Below are 21,707 nucleotides of genomic sequence, written 5' to 3'. Positions count from 1 at the left end.
ATTGTTCAGAAATAAGCCAACACTACTCCTGTTCATTCCTTGCCCTGAGCAAATCACACAGAAAATAAAGGCTTATTCACTTCAGTTGTGACTGGTCCTTCTTAGTCCTAAGTCAACAAGGGGGAATTCTTGACATTCAGTATTACCTGAACAACTGCTGGGAATAAAACATGTGGTTCCTGCCAGATGGGAACTGACATTTGGAGCAGGGACGGGATTAGTTCTTTCTTAAAGCTTTGTATAAGAGCTTGTCATCTAAGTAAACGACCCAAGGATGGGAGCACGTTTGGTCTCCCCTTGACACAGCTAAGATGGTCATGATTTTGTCTTCCTACTAAAGGCATGATGGAAGGTGGCTTATCACTCAAACCAACAACAGAACCATGGCGTATCCAACCCTTCTCTTACCGGTTGCTTCAGATACAAACAAAAAACATTTTCTGCCCTTCTAGCCTCTCATCTCCTAGTTACAGAGCTAACTAACGCTCATAGCTAACAAACTGCCAGGCACAAGGGCAGAATAACCAGATGACCTGTACCAGCCTTGAGGTTAAGTGACATGGCCACAGAGAAGGAATACGTAAGTCATGTGCAGATGCTGGTCTAATTGGAGGACCCTTGTTTTGTGATCCTGACCTTTTCTTTCACTTCTCTCCAAATCTACCTTGGTCCTGAAATGTCTCAGCTCTGTGTCCTGAGATCCATTATGGATTAGAAGGCTCTGTAAGTCAAGAGCCTTACCTTCCCTGTCCTGACACCCCAATCCTGGCTGATGAGAAATCAGGCATGTTTAAATCTCTTACTCAATCTTAGTCTAAACAGCTTTCTATTCTCATTCCATTTCCTGCCCTAGGTCCTCAGCATTTGGTCCTTGACCCAAGAACAGAGAGGTCTGGGCAGAGGCTCATAAAGCCTGCCATAAAGTCCCTGCCCTCCAAGGGATACACTGGCCCTTCCCGCCCATCTGAGTACCTGGAGATGCTGTTCCTCTTCTTGGAACGTCTTCTCCAGTTCTTCTAGTCTCGCCTGCTGCTGAGCTTGTTCTTCATACAGCTGGGAATGTAAAGTCTGCAGTTCCTCCTCCATTTTTGCAATTTTGTTCAAGTTCCCCTTTTGGGTCTGTCTCTTCACATTCAGAACAGCCATCTGCTTTTCCTGCAACACGTCTTTCAGCTTCAGAATCCTGGACATGGTTACCCTGAACAGCTCTAAGCTGCACTGCGACGTTGAAGACGTTGAGCCTGGCAGCTTGTGAGGAGGAAGTGCTACGGACTTAGGGGGTTTGGAGCAGACGGCAGCCCCCGAGATTTCCTCCCGTGCCTCCACAGAGGTCAGCTTGGGATCCAAACACTCAGAGGGTTGACAGGGCACTTCACCGTTCTCATGTGACTTCACAGGGTGGCCAGGTTCACAAGACACCTTACCTACTTTAGATGTCAAGTTTGAGGAGCCTTCGGCTTCAGAAACCTCTAATTCACCCAAACTCAATTTCCGTTTAGTTCTCAAGTTGTTATTTTTTTCCATCTGCTTACTCTTCAGAAGACAAGGAGCTATCCGCTCCCAATCTTCTTCTGTAACTTCATACTCATACTCCGCATTCACCTTATTTTCCAGAGGTACCCCAAGTTGGATGTGGTCTCCTGGACAGATGGAATAAAACTTCAAGGGCTCCAGACGCATTCTGTTCAGCCAAACACCATTCAGGCTCTGGGAAAAGAGAAAGACGAGGTAAGCCACATGAGTTTCCTTCTCTTAATAGGATTTCTCTCATGCCATTGCAAAACCTGTTTTTTCAAAAGGAAAATCCTTGAGAACAAACAGAAAATAAAGGTTCATAAACTACTGTCCTTAGAAATAGAATTCTTCAAAGCTTTTTGCCTTTTTATCTACATTTCACATTCATGCCTCCATAGAGAACTAGCCAACATGTGGGAATCACCTTACCACTTGGACATGAATTACTCAACCAGGTGCAATCACATTAAAGGCAACAAACTCTTGACAAGCACCAGAGGCAGCGGCCCAAGATTGGAGAAAGCAGTTTTTGAGGGAATTTGTATTTAATGGTGAGGTCCATGAGGCTTGGGTAGGAAAGTCACTCAGGCACTATTTGTAGATGCGGTATTTGGATAAACTTCCCACAATGCATAATCCCAAGAAAAGGAGTATCAATGTCAAACTGCAGGTAGGATCTGACCCAACTAATATCAGTAGAGGGCCATGAGCATTAAAGTACAGCAGTTAAGATTTGGAGCTCTTGGGACCAGCACAGTACCATAACTTGCTGATCCTCTGACTGTGGTGCCAATATTGGCTCTAGTCCTGGAAGCTCCAGTTCCAATCCAGCTCCTGCTAATGACCTGGGAAAGCAGCAGAGGATGATCCAGAGGCCTTGGGCCCTGGTATCCACATGGGAGACCCTGGCTCCTGACTCCTCACTTTGGATTGACTCAGCTCCAGTCATTGCTGCCATTTGGGAAGTGAACCAATGAATGGCAGATATCTCTCCCTCTCTCTCTCTGTTTCTCCCTCTCTCTTATCCTTTCAACTAAAAATAAAAATAAATAAGAAATCTTAAAAAAAAAAAAAAAAAGGATCTGGAGCTCTGGGTTCAGATAGACTTTCAGACAGACCTGAGTTCACAGTCTAACTGCACCACCTTGGGCTTATTATTAGCTGCAAGGTCTTCAGTACTTTATTTAAGCCTTTTGTTAAACAGGTATAGTGTAGGAACTACCTCATACTGTTCCTATTAAGAGTGACTAAGATAACACATGTAAAACAGACTCATAGACAACAAATGCTTGATAAACATTTTCTTTTGTGGAAGCTACAGTGCATGGGTAAAGAAAAAGGACCCTAGAATCAGACTGTAACCTGGCCCTACTATTTAACAGTTGTATGATTTGGGGCAAACTTCTTTCTTTAATTAAAAAATTAATTCCATATTTTTATTGTTTTGAAAATCAGAGAGATACAGAAACTTCCATCCACTGGTTTATTCCCCAAATGCCAGCAACAGTGCTGGGCCAGGACAAAGCCAGAGGCCTAGAACTCAATCCAGCTCTCCCATGTCAGGGGGTGGGGAACAGGTTCCAATAACGAGCCATCATCTGCTGCTTCCCAGGTTCCCCTTAGCAGGAAGATACAACTAGAAGCAGAGCTGCGGCTCAAGCCCAGGCACTCCGACATGGAATATAGGTATCCTATGTGACATCTTAATCCATTGTGCCAAATGCCCATCTCCCAGGCAGATTTCTTGATCTCTCAATTGATTTTTTTTTTAAGATTTATTTTTATTGGAAAGGCAGATATACAGAGAGGAGGAAAGACAAAGAGGAAGATCTTCTGTACGATGGTTCACTCCCCAAGCAGCTGCAACAGCTGGAGCTGATCCAGTCCGAAGCCAGGAGCCTGGAGCTCTTTCAGATACAGGGTCCCAAGGTGCAGGGTGCAGGGTCCCAAGACTTTGGGCTGTCCTCTACTGCTTTCCCAGGCCACTGTGAGCTGGATGGGAAGCAGGGCTGCTGGGATAAGAACCAGTGACCACGGCGCATGCAAGGCAAGGACCTTAACCACTACACTATTGTGCCGGGCTCTCCATTGATTTTTAAACAGTCTTTCCCTCATGGCATTTATATGAATTTAGTAACACAGAGAACATGTTCACAAAAGTACACGGCACATGGCATCACATAAATGTTCACTATTATATTGTTTTGACTCTACTGAATGACCATCAGCACTTCAATCTCATGCTTAGCAGCTTCCGAGGTAAGCAGACTGAGTGCAGAAGTAGACAATATGCACACAACATTTAGCAGCTGAATGTGGGAGAGGACAACACAAGGACACAGATAAGTAAATGTGGGATTGCATGGCACAGCCTATAAACGCAAAGGAGCATCATGTGGAGCTGGGTCAGCTCAGGAGCTAAGTGGAAACGACAGGTCAGAAAACAGACTTGAAACAAGCACACACTTGAGAGTTAAAGATACCGGTAAGCATTTTAACTCAAATTAAGGATTTGTTTTTAGGAGACAGGCCTGAGATAAAGCTCATTCTAAACCAGGACTAATATGTGGGTTTACATTACTTACTTTCATCCAGAAAAGAAATAAATAAACAAATAAAAATAAATCTTTGTTAACCCAATATGAGGCACAGAGGACAAAGCAAAGAAGAACCAACAGCAGTGGTCACGTTAGTTGATTCCTGAAACAACACATGGGGAATAAAGGGAGATGAAGCCACAATAATCTGCTTGAGAACAATTTTAGAAAATAGCCAATTTTAAATTATAGATAAGAAAACATTCTCTGGAGAGGACAGCAATGTTGTACAGCACGTTAAGCTGTCACTGCAATGACATGTGGGTGTTACTGGTTCCAAGTTCTGGCTGCTCCACTTCCAAGCCAGCTCCCTGCTAATAGCCTGGGAAAGCATCAAAGGACACCCCAAGTACTTAGGCTCCCAAACCCATGTGGGGGACCTGGATAAAGCTCCTGGTCTCTGACTTAGCCCCAGCCATTGTGGCCATTTGAGGAGTAGACCAGTGGATAGAACCTCTCTCTCTTTCCTTCTCTGTAACTCTTTCAAAGAAACAAATCTTCAAAAAAAAAATTTATCAGGGAAAGAGGTCATGTCACGTAATGCCAAGTCACAGAATTTAAAGGCAAAGGGCCCGGCGTGGTGGCGCAAGTGGTTAAGGTCCTTGCCTTGCACGCCCGGGATCCCATATGGGCGCCGGTTCTAATCCCGGCAGCCCTGCTTCCCTTCCAGCTTCCTGCCTGTGGACCGGGAAAGCAGTCGAGGACGGCCCAAAACTTTGGGACCCTGCACCTGTGTGGGAGACCCGGAAGAGGCTCCTGGCTCCGGATCGGCATAGCATTGGCCATTGTGCTCACTTGGGGAGTGAATCATCGGACGGAAGATCTTCCTCTCTGCCTCTCCTCTCTGTATATCTGCCTTTCCAATAAAAAATTTAAAAATCTAAAAAAAAAAAAAAAAAAAAAGAAAAAAGAAAATAAGCTTCTAGAATTTCCCCATCACATTTTACCCTTGGATCCCTCCAAGTTTACCGACTCATCACTTCTCAGTGACATCTAGTGGTATAACTTGGACTATAGCCCGCAGTCAGGTGTGTTCACAAGGTTACTTACTGTAGGAAAGAATGAAAATCCTACAGCTGCCCAAGAACAACAGTGCAGGATACACTATGAAATACAACTGTTTAAGCAAATGGTATCCTGCTCAAGGCTTTCCTGAGGATAGTGGTGTTTTCTTTTTTTTTTTTTTAAAGATTTATTTTTATTATTTTTTTATTGGAAAGGCGGATATACAGAGAGGAGAGAGAGAGAGGAAGATCTTCCATCCGATGATTCACTCCCCAAGTGAGCCGCAACGGGCCGATACTGTGCCGATCCGAAGCCAGGAGCCTCTTCCGGGTCTCCCACGCGGGTGCAGGGTCCCAAAGCCTTGGGCCGTCCTCAACTGCTTTCCCAGGCCACAGGCAGGGAGCTGGAAGGGAAGCGGGGCTGCCGGGATTAGAACCGGCGCCCATATGGGATCCCGGGCGTGCAAGGCGAGGACTTAACCACTTGCGCCACCGCGCCGGGCCCCGATAGTGGTGTTTTCAAAGTCTTGTGACTGAACAATGTCAGTAGCAGTAAAATGATACCCAAAGAAAACCCTGCTGGGTGTCTTCTGGATAGCAATGGGAAAAAAGCCAGAAATTACTTCACTTGATGCAAAATTTATTTATTTATTTGAAAGTCAGAGTTAGAGAGAAGGAGAAACATAAAGAGAGATCTACTTTCTGATTCACTTCCTAAATAGCTATAATAGCCAGGCATGTGCCAGACCGAAGCCAGAAACCTGGGTTGTCTACCAAGTTTCTCATGCAGGTGCAGGGGCCCAAGTGCTCTGGCCATCTTCCACTGGCTTCCCAGGCATGTTGGCAGAAAGCTGAATCAGAAACAGAGCACCATGGTTGCAAGCTACAGCCCAGAGAGTATGCCAGATTGCAGGTAGGGATTTAACCTGATATATCACAACAATGACCACTGTCCAGCTGTTTTTAAACAGCTGTAGAGAGTGGAAGCCCAAAGCCACCAAAAGCAATGTTTTCCTGGCGTTTTCTAGATGACTTATGTAGCTCAGTGGTCCTCAGTTCTGACAGTACAGAAAAATAACTTGGATGGTTTAAAGCAAATGGCAGTGCTGAGGTCTCACCCTAGACTAAGGTAGCTGGTCTCAAATTGGAACAAGGTATCAACATTTTCATTTTTTAATCTTTGACAAGTTTTTAAAAAATGTCTAATGAGCCAGTGTTATAATGTAGTGCATTAAGCCACCATCTGGAATGCCAGAAAACCACATCAGAGCCTCTCTGCTTCCAATCCAACACTTTGCCCATGCACCTCATGCTGACTCAACAACTTGGGTTTCTGCACTTATGCAGGAGGCCAGGTCCAGCCCTGGTCATCTGATCATTTAGGGAATTAACCAGTAGACAGATTTCTTCTGTCCCTCCTGGTCATTCTGCCTTTGAAGCAAATCGAACAAATCTGTTGAAAGCATATTTATTATTTTAACCAATGTCAAAGACAGCAAGAGAGAGAGAGAGAAGCTTCCAAGCTTCCTTGCACTAGTTCACTCTCCAGATGCCTGCAACAGACAGGGTTGGGCCAGGCCTGGGCCAGGCCAAAGCCACAAAGCAGGAACTCCATTTACATAGCCCACATGGGTGAAGGGGCCCAAGCACCGGAGCTATCATCTGCTGTCTCACTGGCTCCCAGGATACATAAGTAGGAAGTTGGATGGGAAGGGGAGAAATAAAGACTTTGAACTGGTACTCCAATGGAAGTTTAGGACTGGGGCTTAACTCACGGGGCCACAGCACCTACCAAGTATCAGCATTTTAACAGTTCCATTTATCGGGCCTGGCACAATAGCATAATGGTTAAGGTCCTCGTCTTGAATGTGCCAGAATCCCATAGAGGCACCAGTTCTGGCCCCAGCAGCTCCACTTCCCATCCAGCTTTCTGCTTGTGGCCTGGGAAAGCAGTTGAGGACAGCCCAAAGCAATCAGACCCTGCACCTGCGTGGGAGACCTGGAAAGAAGTTCCTGGATCCTGGCTTCAGATCAGTGCAGCACCGGCCGTTGTGGCCTCACTTGGGGAGTGAATCATCGGACGGAAGATTTTCCTCTCTGTCTCTCCTCCTCTCTCTACATCTGTCTTTCCAATAAAATAAATAAATCTTAAAAAAAAGAGTCCCATTTATCTACAAACACATACAGCTATGATTATAACATAAATAGGATCATATCCCATGAATACCCACCAGGGTGTGGCTTCACTTAGTGTAAGGCCTCTATGTTGCTGCATTCTCCATAGCTTGTGATTTTTCAATGCTGATTTTTCAATGCAGTACTGGCATTATGAGTGGAACAGTTTATTCTATAGTGGTGCTTTTCTTTTCCAGTTAATGGAGATTATGAATGAAACCACTATAGACACTCAAGCACAAGTTTTTGCTAGAACCTAAATTATTATTAACCTAAAGTAATATACAAACATAATCACTCAGTAAGTGTAGATTCAAGAAACCAAACTATTTTTCAAAACACAGGTCCATTCTGAATTCCTATTTAAATGTTTAAGGGTCTGAGTCAGAGGCTAGCATTGTGGTGTATGAAGTAAAGCCACACACTGCCTGCAAGACTAGCACCCCCTATGTGTGCCAGCTGGAGCCTTGGCTGTCTCACTTCCAATCCAGCTCCCCGCTAATGTGCCTGGGATAGCAGCAGAAATGCCCAAGTCCTTGGGCCCCTGTACCCATGTGGAAGACCTAGGAGTAGCTCCTGGCTCCTGACTGCAGACCAGCCCAGCTTCAGCCTTTGTAGCCATTTACAAAGTGAACCAGAAGACAGAAGACTCTCTCTCTGTGTTTTTTGCCAATGATCCCCCTCTCCCCAATTCTACCTTTAAAGCAAAAAACAAATCTTATTTCTTGGAGATACAGACCAGTGCAGTGGTATATCAGGCTAATCCTCCACCTGAGGCACTAGCATTTCATCTGGATACCAGTATAGGTCCCAGCTGCTGCACTTCCTATTCAGCTCCCTGCTTGTAGCCTAGGTAATCAGTTGAGGATAACCCAAAGCCTTAGAATCTTGTATGCACATGGGAGACTCAGAAGAAGCTCCAGGCTCCTGGCTTCGGATTGGCTCAGCTCTGGCCGTTGCAGCCACTTGGGGAGTGAACCATCAGAGGGAGGATCTTTCTCTCTCTTTTTATCTCTGTAAATATGACTTTCCAATAAAAATAATAAATAAATCTTTTTTAAAAAAGAGAGAGCGAGATGGGCCCGGTGTGGTAAGCCTAGCAGCTAAAAGTCCTTGCCTTGAATGCACCAGGATCCCATATGGGCACCAGGTCTAATCCCAGAGGCCCAGTTTCCCATCCAGGTCCCTGATTGTGGCCTGGGAAAGTAGTCAAGGATGGCCGAAAGCCTTGGGATCCTGCATCCACATGGAGACCTAGAAGAGGTTCCTGGCTTTGGACAGGCTCAGCTCTGGTCGTTGTGGTCACTTGGGGAGTGAATTATCCTCACTGTATACATGGATTTCCAATAAAAATAAACAAATCTAACAACAACAACAAAAAGAACAAAAAAAAAGAGAGAGAGAGAAATAGTTTTTTTTTAAAAAAAGGGCATGTTATCAACATTTCAGCAATCCATGCCTCCTTCTAGTCAATAAGGGAGCTGAATGGGAGGTGGCGCAGCTGAGACACAAAGTGATGGCCGTACAGAATGGTGGTGCTTGCAGGTAGAGGACCAGCCTGTTGAGCCACCATGCTGGGCCCCCTGCCATCGACTCTCAATGGTGACCTATGATGGATAAAAGTTCTTAATTTCATTGTATCATCACTAGTATACCAGGTAAGGACAAAAAGGGAAACAGTGTTGAGAACCATGATTCTAACTACTGGAAGGGCAGAAGCTAGCTAAACTGTTCTACAGAGCAAGGTTTGTTCACAAGTCACAAACACACACTTCAAATGCCAAAGCCTGAAAGATCAAGGTAGGAATCCCCGAGTAGCAGGTGATCAGCAATTGGAGCAGGATGGGGAGAATGGGAAAGGCTCACGCACACAGGACATGTCTAAGGCACTGCGGATCGCAATGACAGCTGTCCTGACACAGCGAGATGCCAATACACGGCCGGGACCACCCGAGGAGCTTTTGTGGTGGCGGGGGAGGGGACACGCTGCAACCTACACAGAGAATCAGCCTCAGGTGCTTATATCTCCCTCCCAGGCTTTACATTTTTAAATCTAATTTCAAACCCAAATTGCATTGTTACCAGTTATTATCATTATTATCTATACTTCAGTTCTCAGTTTTTGGCCATTCCTGTGTATGACAGATTTTTATCTCTTACTACAAAAGAATGTAGCTCTGAGATTTGAACTGTTGGAAATATCTACCTCTTGAAAGAGACTTGGCAAAAGACCCAAACGATAAATCCTGCAGCTCAAATTCAAATCCCTCATCACCTGAACAAAGCTGCTGTGGCATCATGCCAAAAAGAAGGGGAGTAGCTAGTTATTAAGTTTTTAAAAAGAGGTAAGGAAGCCTAATTCTTTAAAAAAAATTTTATTTTATTTTTCTTAGAAAGTCAGATAAACGGAAAGGTGGAGAGACAGAGAGGAAGATCTTCCATCTATTGATTCACTCCCCAAGTGGCCACAACAGCCAGAGCTGCACCGACTCAAAGCCAGGAGCCCAGAGCCTCTTTCAAAGTTTCTCAAGTGTGTGCAGGATCCCAAGGTTCTGGGGCCATCCTCGACTGCTTTCCCAGGCCACAAGCAGGGAGCTGGTTGGGAAGTAGAACTGCCAGGACATAAACTGGTACACATATAGAAGCCCTATGGTTACAAGGTAAGGACTTAGCCACTAAGTTACCGTGCCAGCCCAGGGAAGTCTACTTCTAAGAATTATTTTATCAGGGGCCCAGTGTGATAGCCTAATGGCTAAAGTTCTCACCACACATGCACCAGGATCCCATGTGGGTGTCAATTCATGCCCCAGCTGTTTCACTTCCCATCCAGCTCCCTGCTTGTGGCCTGGGAAAGCAATCAAGGACGGGCCCAGAGCCTTGGGAACCTGCACCTGTGTGGGAGACCTGGTGGAAGAAGCTCCTAGCTGCTTTCACACTGACTCAGCTCTGGCCTTTGCAGCCATTTGGGGAGTGAACCAGCAGATTGAAGATCTTTCTGTCTCTCCTTCTCTGTAGATTTCACTGCTCTCCCCTCTTTCCCCAGGTACAGGAAGAAAAAAGGAGATTGTAAACATGCGTCTAAACAACTTCGCCCTGTTCCTCAACCCTCCCCACCCTAATTGGTAGTCCAAATGGGCATGCATCCTTCTTAACTGTATAAATATCATCAAAACTCAAATAAACTTATTATTTAAAAAAAGAGCAGGCACGGTGTACATGTAGGTCAAGCAGGTCACGTAGCCCCTTGTGATAGCCATATGCTATATTGGAGCAACAGCTGGACCACCAGTTACTCACCCACTACCCAACTTCCTGTTTACCCATCATGAGACGCAGCAGATGACAGATCAACTGTCTTGACCCCTGCCACCCACGTGGAAGCCCCAGACAGAGTCCAGAGCTACTGGCTTCAGCCTGGCCCAGCCCTAGTTACTGTAGCCATTTGGGGAGTGAACCAGTGGATGGATAATAACTCACTCACCCTCTGTTTTTCTGCCTTTCAAATAGATGCATATAAGTATATAAAAAAAGATGTGGTGGCTGGCACCATGGCATAGCCTGTTAAGCCTCTGCCTGCAGCATCGGCATCCCATATGAGGCTCAAGTTTAAGTCCAGGCTGCTTTACTTCCAATTCAAGCAGCAAAGGATGGCCAAGGATTGGGTCTCTGTACCCACATGGGAGAGCTGGAAGAAGCTCCTGGCTTCAAATGGGCCCAGCTCCAGCTATTGCAGCCACTTTGGAAATGAACCAACGATGGAAGATCTTTCTCTCTGTCTCTCCTTGTTTTTGTAAATATGCCTTTCCAATAAAAATAAATAAATAAATACACACACACACACACACGGGAAGAACAGGTCAAGGAGTGGGGTTCGAGTTTGCTGTGGCTCACAGAGGGGAGGGGAAGGACTAATACAATCAGCTTTCTCACTTGCCCTCCCTTAGGTGAACTCCAGAAGCTGTGGCAGATTCCTAGGATCTTTGCCTTCCTAGCGTTGTTTCCCACAGCTTGGTCCACTTTCTGGAAGAGGACCTACTGCCCCAATTCCCACCTTCACTTCAAAACAGTAATCTGTAATTCAAATTTCAGCACCACAGAGCACTAATTGCCTCTGGGAAAGAGAATAGGGTAGAAGGGCAGAAGATAAACCTTTGCATTTTCTTTCCTTTTTTTTTTCTTCTTTAATTATTTATTTAGTTTTGTTGGAAAGGCAGATTTATAGAGCAGAGACTGAGATAAGATCTTCCATCTGTTGGTTCACTACACAAATGACCACAGCAGCTGGAGCTAAGCCAATCTGAAGCCAGAAGCCAGGTGCTTCTTCCAGATCTCCCAAGTGGATACAGGGGACCAAGGCTGCTTTCCCAGGCCACAAGCAAGGAGCTGAATCAGACAGGACACAAACTGATATCCATATGAGATTAGGCTGCTGAGCCTCTGCACAAGTACCAAAACTTTGACTTCTCTATCATGAATTATCTACATAAGAAAAGTAATTTAAAAATAAGATAAATCTCAAAAACAGTCATTTTTCTGTGAATTCCTATACCTTATTGTCCATAATTGTCCACTGGCCCTCAGAGTTCTGCTTCAAAACACAATGGTTTCGAGAAATCATCAGAGGGCAGGTTTTTGACACCAGTTGGTACGTGACACCCAATCCTCGTCCTATAGTCACCTGGAAAGACAACAACGAAAAGATACAATCACATTAAGCTGCAAAGCTAAGTCCTCCACAAGCTATCAATCAGTAGAGTACATGGGTCCTGAATTAGGAAACTGGATTCCTAAGGAACCTAAGGGGTTCATCAGCCACAGAACCACCTCACACAGAAAGGAGAGAAGTTATAAGAAGAAACTGAAACCACAGGATCCCAGGACCGGCATGACCTGGTAAGGGCATCTGGTTCAATCACAGATTAAATAGAGGGATTATTTCCATACAACCCAATCAACTAACCTAAAATACAGCCAAGAACCACAGCATTCAGATGATTCCCCTGATTTCTCAATGGTTCTTTCTCCCCTACAAATTCCATCCATTAGCCCTGGCTCTGTCCTGGGGACTATCAGAAAATCCCCAACTCCCTTGTGCATCACAGTTATGAAATTATGTAAGTCTTCTCTCTTGATGCTTCAGGTTCCAAGTTACTTTAACCAATCTCCCAGTGCATATGTGAGTCTTTCTGTCATTTTAATTGATCTGTGAAAGGACTCATATATACATATATATATATTCCTGGATTCCACATTAAGAAGCTTAATTTGTATTACTTAGCATCACTTACCCAGTTCTTGATCTTATCACTATTATCACTATAGCATATAAATGGCATTAGCTTTCAAAGCACATCCAGTGCACTGGCAGGGGAGCCTCCAACTCAGAATGATTAGATGTCTCCCTTCCCCAAGAACTGTTACACTAAGTCATGTCTCGCCCAGTCTGTACTTGAGTGGTTGGAAAAATTTGGATTCAAGTGCAGGACCTTATATTGATTCCTATTAAACTTCATCTTGTTAGTTCAGCCTATCACACCAGCTTGTCAAGACTTTCCTGATTTTTAATCTGCCATCAGATCAGACATACTCAACATTCCTTGCAGCTTTCGGCTATTCACAAAATTGATATGCTTTCTGTACCTTCATTCAAGACAGACAAATACATTGACATGGGATGCAGCCAGACAAAGCTCTCAGGAAAGCTTCTACTGCACAGTATGGGTATAGCTTCAAGCAGCCATAATTCAATCCCAGCTTTTGTACTAAGTCCACGATCTTTGTCTTACTCACAGGGACAAGGCTGAAAAGAATCCTGGTTCCCAAATGTCATACTTTCTTGATGGACCTGTCTGGTTTACTGAGCGCTTCTGCCATTGGAGCTTAGAATCCCATGCTTATCATTCTCAGGACACAAACCACCTCTTCGACGATCTAACCTAAGTGGGGAATGTTAACCCAAGATCTGGTTGGCACAACAGCCTAGTGGCTAAATGCTTGCCTTGCATAGGCCAGGATCCCATATAGGAACTGGTTTGTGTCTCAGCTGCTCCTCTTCCCATCTAGCTCCCTGCCCGTGACATGGGAAAATAGTGGAGGATGGCCCACAGCCTTGGGACCCTGCACCCATGTGGGAGACCCAAAAGAAACTCCTGGCTTCAGATCAGCTTAGCAGCCCCTAGAGGGGCTGCGGCCACTTGGGGAGTGAACAGCAGTTCACAATGGACAAAAGTTCTCAATGTCTCTCTTCTCTATAAATCTGCCTTTTCAATAAAAATAAATTTATTGTAAACACACACACACACACACACACACAAAACCCAAGACTTGTGGTTTTCTAAAAACTTCTCTCTTCACCTATTTTGAAAATCTTCAGATTCATCCTGTCTTCCACTGTCTTCCACTGTCCCTCAAACACTACTATAACTCTTGGCCTTCATGTATTCACTCTCCACAATCATCTAGGCATCTCAGTGTATAGACGCTGTTGTCTATACATGGGCTCAATCCCAAACGTAGAAGCCATTTTTTTCTCTTTATTTTTGATAATCTTTACATAGTTGATAGGAAACAAAAGGTGAAGAGCTACAGGAAAATGGGTAATACTGTTGTTTCCACATCACTGCTTCCCCCCCCCCCCATATCTGGAGTAAAGGGGGAGATAAAGGGAGAAGCCTCACCCAGCCCGCCCCCCCCCCCCCAATTCCAGGTCCCTGGTGCAGGGCATGCTCCAAGGGTCATGCTCAAGTGGTTTGGATAATTCAACAGCTAAGATTTGCTGCCAACCTCACCATTCCAAGCATGATGAAATCACTGCAGAATCCATTGGGTGACATACTCCACCTTAGAGTCTCCATTTGCCCAGATTTTCACTGCCGACACATGGCTGGAGTAGTAGATTGATTTGCTCTGTCCTTCATCCTCTGTTGTGATACCAGGTGTCCTCTGCAGGTTCTGATGGACTGCTATCTCCTCTGTGTGCACCTGGGTATGCTGTCCACTGCTCCATCTGAGCCTCTGAGGAAACAGCTTTGACACTTGCACTCCATGGCAGACCCTAGAACCTGCACTTCTCTTCATGATTAGAGTTCTGAGTCCAGCAGTTTGATTGGGGAGATCCCCAAAGAAACTTTGTCTGAGGTGATCCCAGACCAGATTCTTGTGTGTACTTGCGAGTACAGGGCCTGGCACAGTCTGCCATCCCAGTCAGCTGGTGGCTGCAATTGCTGGGTCAGTTCTGTTTCCAGACCTGTCTTCCACACGAACCAATGGGTGTGGCAGTACAGCCTGATTCTGCCGAGCACACACGTGGGAAGCTATCTTTGATGGACCAGTCCCTTATCCCTGGGTGTTAAAGGTGGTGATTAATTTAAAAAGTGTCCTTAATCTATTCATTTCCATCTCTATGACCCCTACTGAGTCTTCACACACCAGCTTAAGTGGTAATAGAAAAACCATTCCAATCATTTCTTTTTTTCTGATAAACTTTCCAACCTACCAAATTTGCTTCCAGGGCATTTAAGGTAACAAATGGCCTGACCCCCTCATTCCTTTCATATTATCTCATACATGGAACCAACACTAGCTGTTTTAGTCACTTGAGCCTTCTCTTTATTTTTTCACTGAACTGGGACCCTTCTTACTTGCCTGCTCTGCCCAGCACACACAGTTCTCAGATCTTCGCATGAGCACCTTCTTATCTTTCAAGAGTGAGCTTCTCAGAAGTTTTCATTGATTACCCTGTTTTTTTTTTTTCTTTTAAGATTTATTTATTTTTATTGTAAAGGAAGTTATACACAGAGGAGGAGAGAGAGGAAGATCTTCTGTCTGCTGAACCGCAATGGCCAGAGCTAAGCTGATCAGGAGCCAGGAGCTTCTTCTGGGTCTCCCATGCAGGTGCAGGGTCCCAAACTTTTGGTCCGTCCTTGACTGCTTTCCCAGGCCACAGGCAGGGAGCTGGATGGGAAATGGGGCAGCAGGGATTAGAACCAGTGCCCATAAGGGACCCCGGCACATTCAAGGCGAGGACTTTAACCACCAAGGCTTTGGGCCATCCTCGACTGCTTTCCCAGGCCACAAGCAGGCAGTGGATAGGAAGTGAGGCAGGACACCACCAGTGCCCATATGGGATCTCGGCCCATGCAAGGTGAGGGTTTTAGTCGCTAGGCTACTGCGCCAGGCCCTGATTATGCTATTGCAACACTGCTATTTGCTTCTCCCATCTCATTTCTTCATATTACTGGCATGCAAGACTCAAAGTTACCTTACCTTACTTTTATTCACCTTCCCCTTTACTAAAACAGAAATAAATGCTTTGTTTTATTTATCATGTATCTCTGCACCTAAAATGGTGCTCCACAAATATCTGTGAATAAACAGAAGACATCTTATCTATGGATTCTCCTGAACTCTAGGATTAGAGTTTTTGTTTTAAGATTTATTTTTATGGGCCTGGCACATTAGCCTAATGGCTAAAGTCCTCACCTTGCACATGATGGGATCCCATATGGGTGCCAGTTCTAATTCTAGCTTCTCAGAAGTCTTCGCATCCAGTTCCTTGCTTGTGGCCTGGGAAAGCAACCGAGGATGGCCCAAAGCCTTGGGGTCCTGCACACACCTGGGAGACCTGGAGGAAGCTCCTGGCTCCTGGCTTCGGTTTGGCTCAGCTCCAGCCATTGCGGCCACATTGCAGCAGACGGAAGATCTTCCTCTATCTCCTCCTCTCTGCATATCTGATATTCTAATAAACAAATAAATCTGTAAAGATTTATTTTTATTTGAGAGGCAGATTTTATAGATAAAAAAGGAGACATAAGTAGAGAGGTCTTCTAGTCACTGGTTCACATGGACACGGTCACAATGGCTGAAGCTAGGCCAATCCAAAGTCAGGAGCCAGGAGCTTCTTTCCAGGTCTCCCAAGTGGGTGCAGGGGCCCAAGGAGTTGGGCCATCCTCCACTGCTTTTCCAGGTCATCATAAGCAAGGTGTTGGATGAAAGCAGAGCTAGCAGCATACACCAATGTACACAAGCTGGGACAGGTGTTAGGCTGGGGTAGACTACAGCTGATCTCAAGTAGCATGCAGCAACCATTAGCAAACATGAGATCCAGGTTGGGGACAGACCGGAATGGTCTCCTTGGCTAGGCCACAGCATCTGTCAGTACAAAAAAGTGCTGCACCTGGGCACCTGGGCACAGGCGTAGTTGGGGTCCTTGAGGGTCTCCTCAACCAGACTGCAGCACCCATGAAACTGGTTCTGTGGGTGGGCCAGGACTGAGCTGGGGTGCAGTGCCACCTGGTGCATACGAGATCAGGATCGGGGGACCAACTCAGTAGGGGCTCTTAGCAGTCAGCCCAATGTGTCCATTCCATCCGATCCCCAACCTGAGGGACATCTGATCTGGTCCCAGGGCACATGTTGTGGGCCACCCCCACTGCTGATTCTGTCAGGAAAGACAACGCACTATGACATATGCAAGACAGGACACACAGAAGAACTTGAGTGCCTTACCAAAAAATGGGAAGAAGGGCAGGTTGAATAAAGCTACAGGTCAAATTCTCCACCAAGCATCTAAGGCTATGCACACAGCAAAACAGTCAGAAAGCATGGCAAGTGGCAACAAAGCTAACATCATCTCACAGCAACCAAGACTACTCAAGTAACTTCCTCAGGACATTCTTCCCTCCATCAGGGTCCATGGGACAAAAGCAGGAGACCATATCTGTCTTCTGGTGCTGATGTGATCTGGCAGCAAAGAGAGGCAAACATCTCCCCTCCTCTCCACCCACCACAGCCACAGGAGGGAGGATGGGGTCTTTTCCCTCATTCAGCTTCCCCCTCATCCCTTTCATACCATCCAGAGACATGCAGGTGTCTGCAATCCTCTCAAATATGTAACGGACATTTAAACATAAATTTAAATTAAAAAAAAAAAAGGCCCAGTATGATGGCTGATGACTCAATAGTTAAATTTTTACGTTGTAGGGCCTGGCGCGGTGGCACAAGTGGTTAAGGTCCTCGCCTTGCATGCCCGGGATCCCATATGGGCACCGGTTCTATCCCGGCAGCCCCGCTTCCCTTCCAGCTCCCTGCTTGTGATCCAGGAAAGCAGTTGAGGACGACCCAAAGCTTTGGGACCCTGCACCCGCGTGGGAGACCCAGAAGAGGCTCCTGGCTTCGGATCGGCATAGCATTGGCCGTTGTGCTCACTTGGGGAGTGAATCATCGGACAAAAGATCTTCCTCTCTGTCTCTCCTCTCTGTATATCCGCCTTTCCAATAGAAAAAAATAACAAAAATAAAATCTTAAAAAAAAAATTTTTTTACATTGTAAGTGCCGGAATCCCATCTGGGCACCAGTTCATGTCCTGGCTGCTCCATTTCCCATCCAGCTCCCTGCCTGTAACCTAGGAAAGCAATAGAGGATGGCCCAAAGCCTTGGGACCCTGAATCCATATGAAAGACCCAGAAGAAGCTCCCAACTCCTGGCTTCAGGTTGGCTCAGCTCCAGCCACTGTGGTCATTTGGGGAGTGAACCAGTGGATGAAAGGTCTTTTTGTGTCTCCTCTCTGTATATCTGATCTTCCTTTCCAATAAAAACAAAAGAATTAAAAATAAAAATTTTAAATTAAAAAAAAAAAAAGAAAGAAAAAATACCCCAGCAACAATGAAGTAGCCAGGAGACAAACTGACAGCAAGGCAGGTTAAGAATTATCCTGCATTGGTGGGTCTCAGGACAGGGCGTCTCATGCCTGGATCCTGGACAGCCGCCATGGGCACATGGTGAGCTGTTCCCCGGGCCTGCTGGGTTCCGGGGCTGCTTCCTTCGGGGTGAGTAGACCCAGGGGGGAGGCCTCCAGGACTGGGCAGGTCCAGGACCCACCTGCCGCCTTCATGGGGCGGTGAATGGGATTTGGGAGGGGCGCGACCTTGGGCCTGGGTTATTTAAACCTCCAGCAGCCTCCTGGCTGCTGGTGGGTCTCAGGACGGGGCGTCTCATGCCTGGATCCCAGACAGCCACCATGTGCACATGGTGAGCTGTTCCCCGGGAGGCCAGTGCGCCATTTGGTGCCAGGCTCTGCCTGCTGGCCGCCTGGCCATGGAGCTCTGGGGATTTGGTTCTTTGAGTTGCTGCTTAATTAGCTCCAGGTTGAACCCATTGTGCTTCTTGGACCTGAAACAGGCAGTAACTCTTCCTTTGTAAAACTTGTAATCACTAATAATGCTGAGCACCAAATACCAGTCCATGCAGAAGCTATGGCTTGGGGCTTGTCCTGCAAAAGTAGCTCCAACAGCTGGCTAATGTGTCACCCAATAATGAAACAGAGTAGATCAGGCACGACTGAGCAAACCTTAGCCCACAAGTAAAACTAGAAACCAGGAGGGAGCAGAGGTCATGCCGAGCTAGGCTCTTGTACCTACTGGTCTGTGGGAGCCTGGGACGCTAAGCCACAGAGTCTAAGGCAGAGTTCAGGACAGGGGAGGGGCTGTGCCAAGCTGAGTCAGAGCATCCATTGGCAGGCAAGTGATCTATGGCTGGGAACTGACCCGGTTGGGGAGCAAAGGGGACAACCCTAGCTGAGCTGAGGTTCCCACCAAGAGGCGCTTGGCCTGGAACGGGGGCTGCGTTCTGATCTGGAAACAGTTGTAGTCTCCCTTGGCACAAGTGTGGACTGGGATTGGATGCACCGAACCGGGCCGGGCCCCAACACCCCCTGGTGTCCTGGAGGACCAGGGCAGATGTGGGATGGACTAGGCAAGGTCTCAAACCCCTACTGAGCCATGTGTGAGCCATACGTGGGTATGGACAAACCATGGCTGGGCTGGAACATCCAACAGCAAGAACCAGATTGGGTGGAAGGCCAGTCAGGAAAAGCCACAGTTCCTGCTATGACAGGAGGTGGACTGAGTAGGGTTGGCTCATGGACCCACTGGTAAGCGTGAAACCTGGCACTGGGAGAGGTTCTGATGGAGGAGCCTGGGCAACTCCTCTGGCAGGACACAGACCCAGCAGGTCAGCGCAAGAAACATGATAGGAAACAGCCCAGAAAAGGCTATGGAAAGCTACCCACTGGCATACAATTGGCAGACGTGGGGGCAAGACCAGGCTGAATCTGTCCACATCATCCAGTGGCAAATCCAGGCACCAGTGTGGGTCGACCCAGGTTCGGTCGCAACAAAGACTAGTGCACAATATGGAATGCCGAGGTGAGGTTGCCTGTACTGGAAGGGACCGCAGAGCCCAACCAGCCTGAGAACAAGAAAGGAAGGGGGCAGAGCTGGCAGGGGAATAAGGGAGGGTTCCTTTGCAGGACAGCTACTTCCACAGGAGAACATGGGCTGGAATGGGGGCAGACCAGACTAGGCAGAGCTACCACACCTGTGCGCCTCATGTGGACTAGACCAGGGAAAAGCTGGGCTGGGCAGATTATTCCTACTGGTGCAAACAAAATTACAGTGGGCGAGGGTTGTTTGGGCTTAGACGCAGCATTAGCTGGAATCTGGGAGTGGGAGAGGCCTGGGAGGGAAATAGTGGGCTCATCCCTCTTGGGTCACCACTTCCACGGGAGGACATAAAACTAAGATAGCAGCTGGGGTGGAATGGGGTGTGGGACAGACTGGATTACTGCTACACTTACTGGCAAACCAGGGTAGGGGGTGGGCCTGGTGGGGGTTATTGTGGGTCGCTCCAACTAGGCTGCAGCTCCCACTGGTTTATGTGAGGGCCAAGTATGTGCAGGACAGAACCAGGCTGGACTGCAACACCCATTGGTTCCAGTGGAAGTCGGGAGTGAAAACAGAACCAACCCAGCAATTGCAACCACCAGCTGATTGGAGCGATGGACAGTGCCAGGCCCTGTACTTGTTAGCACATACAAGAAGTTTCTTTGGAGATCTTCCTAATCTAAATGCTGGACTCAGAACCCTAACCAAGAAAAGAGAGAAGACAGAACAGGTCAACCAACCGTCTCAGCTATGATGGACTATGTCAATCAGTGGATTTTTCAAAGACCTCATAGTGCTTGGAGTGGCAAGATTGACAGCAATTCATAACTGTGGCAATATCAAAACCACCTGAGCAAGAACCTCAGAGCATGCCCTACATCCGGGACCTGGGGAGGGTGGGAAAATGGGTGGGCCTTCTCCCTTAATACCCCCCTTTAAACATGAAGGTAACAATATGGAAAACATACTAGTATTATCCACTTTCCTGTAGCCCTTGAACCTTCTTAACCTAATTAACTATGTAAAGAATGTCAAAATAAAATTTTATTTAAAAAAAAAATTATCCTGCATTACCACTGCACAGGCCCAAGAATGAAGACTTTATATGTCAAAAACTGCAAACTAGATTATTACAGAGATATAGCTAGGAACTCTTATAATCTAATTTCCTTCCCTATAAAATATTGAAGGAATGCTCCAAAATTCTGAATCTTAAATTTTTCAGTTAATGGCTTTTGCTAGAATTCCACTAACTGTTGAAGTTCCCCTAAATTAATATATATGGAATGTCAGGTTTGGTGAGATAGCCTAGTAGCTGAAATCCACTCCTTGCACATGCTGGGATCTCATACAGGCACCGTTTCTAATTCTGTTGGCCCCCTTTTCCCATCTAGCTCCCTGCTTGTGGCCTGGGAAAGCAGTTGAGGATGGCCCAAAGCTTTGGGATTCTGCACCCATGTGGGAGACCCAGAGGAGGTTCTTGGTTCCCGGCTTAGGATCGGCATAGCACCAGGTGTTGCGCTCACTTGTGGAGTGATTCATTGGACGGAAGATCTTCCTCTCCCTCTCTCCTCTTCTCTGTATGTCTGACTTTGTAATAAAAATAAATAAATCTTAAAAAAGGAAAAAGACAAATATACCAGAGGCAATTTCAAAAAAATATACCACCTTCTACATTTCTGTACTGTTTTCCCTAGCTATCCATGGTGGCAGTATAGCTATTACATTGGATTCCGAAACACTTCCTCTTTTAGAAAAAAGCCATCTAATTGAAAAGCTGTGATTTGAGAACCATTACCATAAAACTTCATCTCTTGGGCCCTGCGTGGTAGCCTAGCAGCTAAAAGTCCTTGCTTTGAATGACCCAGGATCCGATATGGGCACTGGTTCCTGTCCCCGTGGTCCCTCTTCCCATCCAGCTTTCTGCTTGTGGCCTGGGAAAGCAGTTGAGGACAGCCCAAAGCAATCAGACCCTGCACCTGCGTGGGAGACCCGGAAAGAAGTTCCTGGTTCCTGGCTTCAGATCAGTGCAGCACCGGCCATTGTGTCACTTGGGGAGTGAACCACTGGATGGAAGATCTTCCTCTCTGTCTCTCCTCCTTTCTGTAGATCTGTCTTTCCAATAAATAAATAAATCTTAAACAAACTTCTTCTGTTGGCTTTGATTCAGATCTCTTCATATACATTACAGGTTA

The 21,707-nt window shown here is 46.4% G+C and overlaps 1 protein-coding gene across 3 annotated transcripts in view; it reads right to left on the bottom strand.

The window, feature by feature from the left end:
- RNF8 (ring finger protein 8) overlaps positions 1 to 21,707 on the bottom strand; it is a 37,260-nt gene that overhangs the window by 12,208 nt on the left and 3,345 nt on the right. For all 3 annotated transcript variants that reach the window (XM_040983300.1, XM_040983301.1, XM_040983299.1), the window contains exons 2-3: positions 11,841 to 11,969; positions 973 to 1,707 (exon numbers count right to left, since the gene is read on the bottom strand). In XM_040983300.1, the coding sequence (XP_040839234.1) occupies positions 973 to 1,707; positions 11,841 to 11,969 (864 nt within the window). The remainder of the gene's footprint in view (positions 1 to 972; positions 1,708 to 11,840; positions 11,970 to 21,707) is intronic.

The sequence above is a fragment of the Ochotona curzoniae genome, unplaced genomic scaffold, assembly GCF_017591425.1.
Source record: "Ochotona curzoniae isolate NIBS_2020 unplaced genomic scaffold, NIBS_Ocur_1.0 contig_3819, whole genome shotgun sequence".
NCBI classification, from domain to species: domain Eukaryota; kingdom Metazoa; phylum Chordata; class Mammalia; order Lagomorpha; family Ochotonidae; genus Ochotona; species Ochotona curzoniae.
Note: the sequence above shows the minus strand (reverse complement) of the source record. Positions and strands in the feature narration are given on the sequence as shown.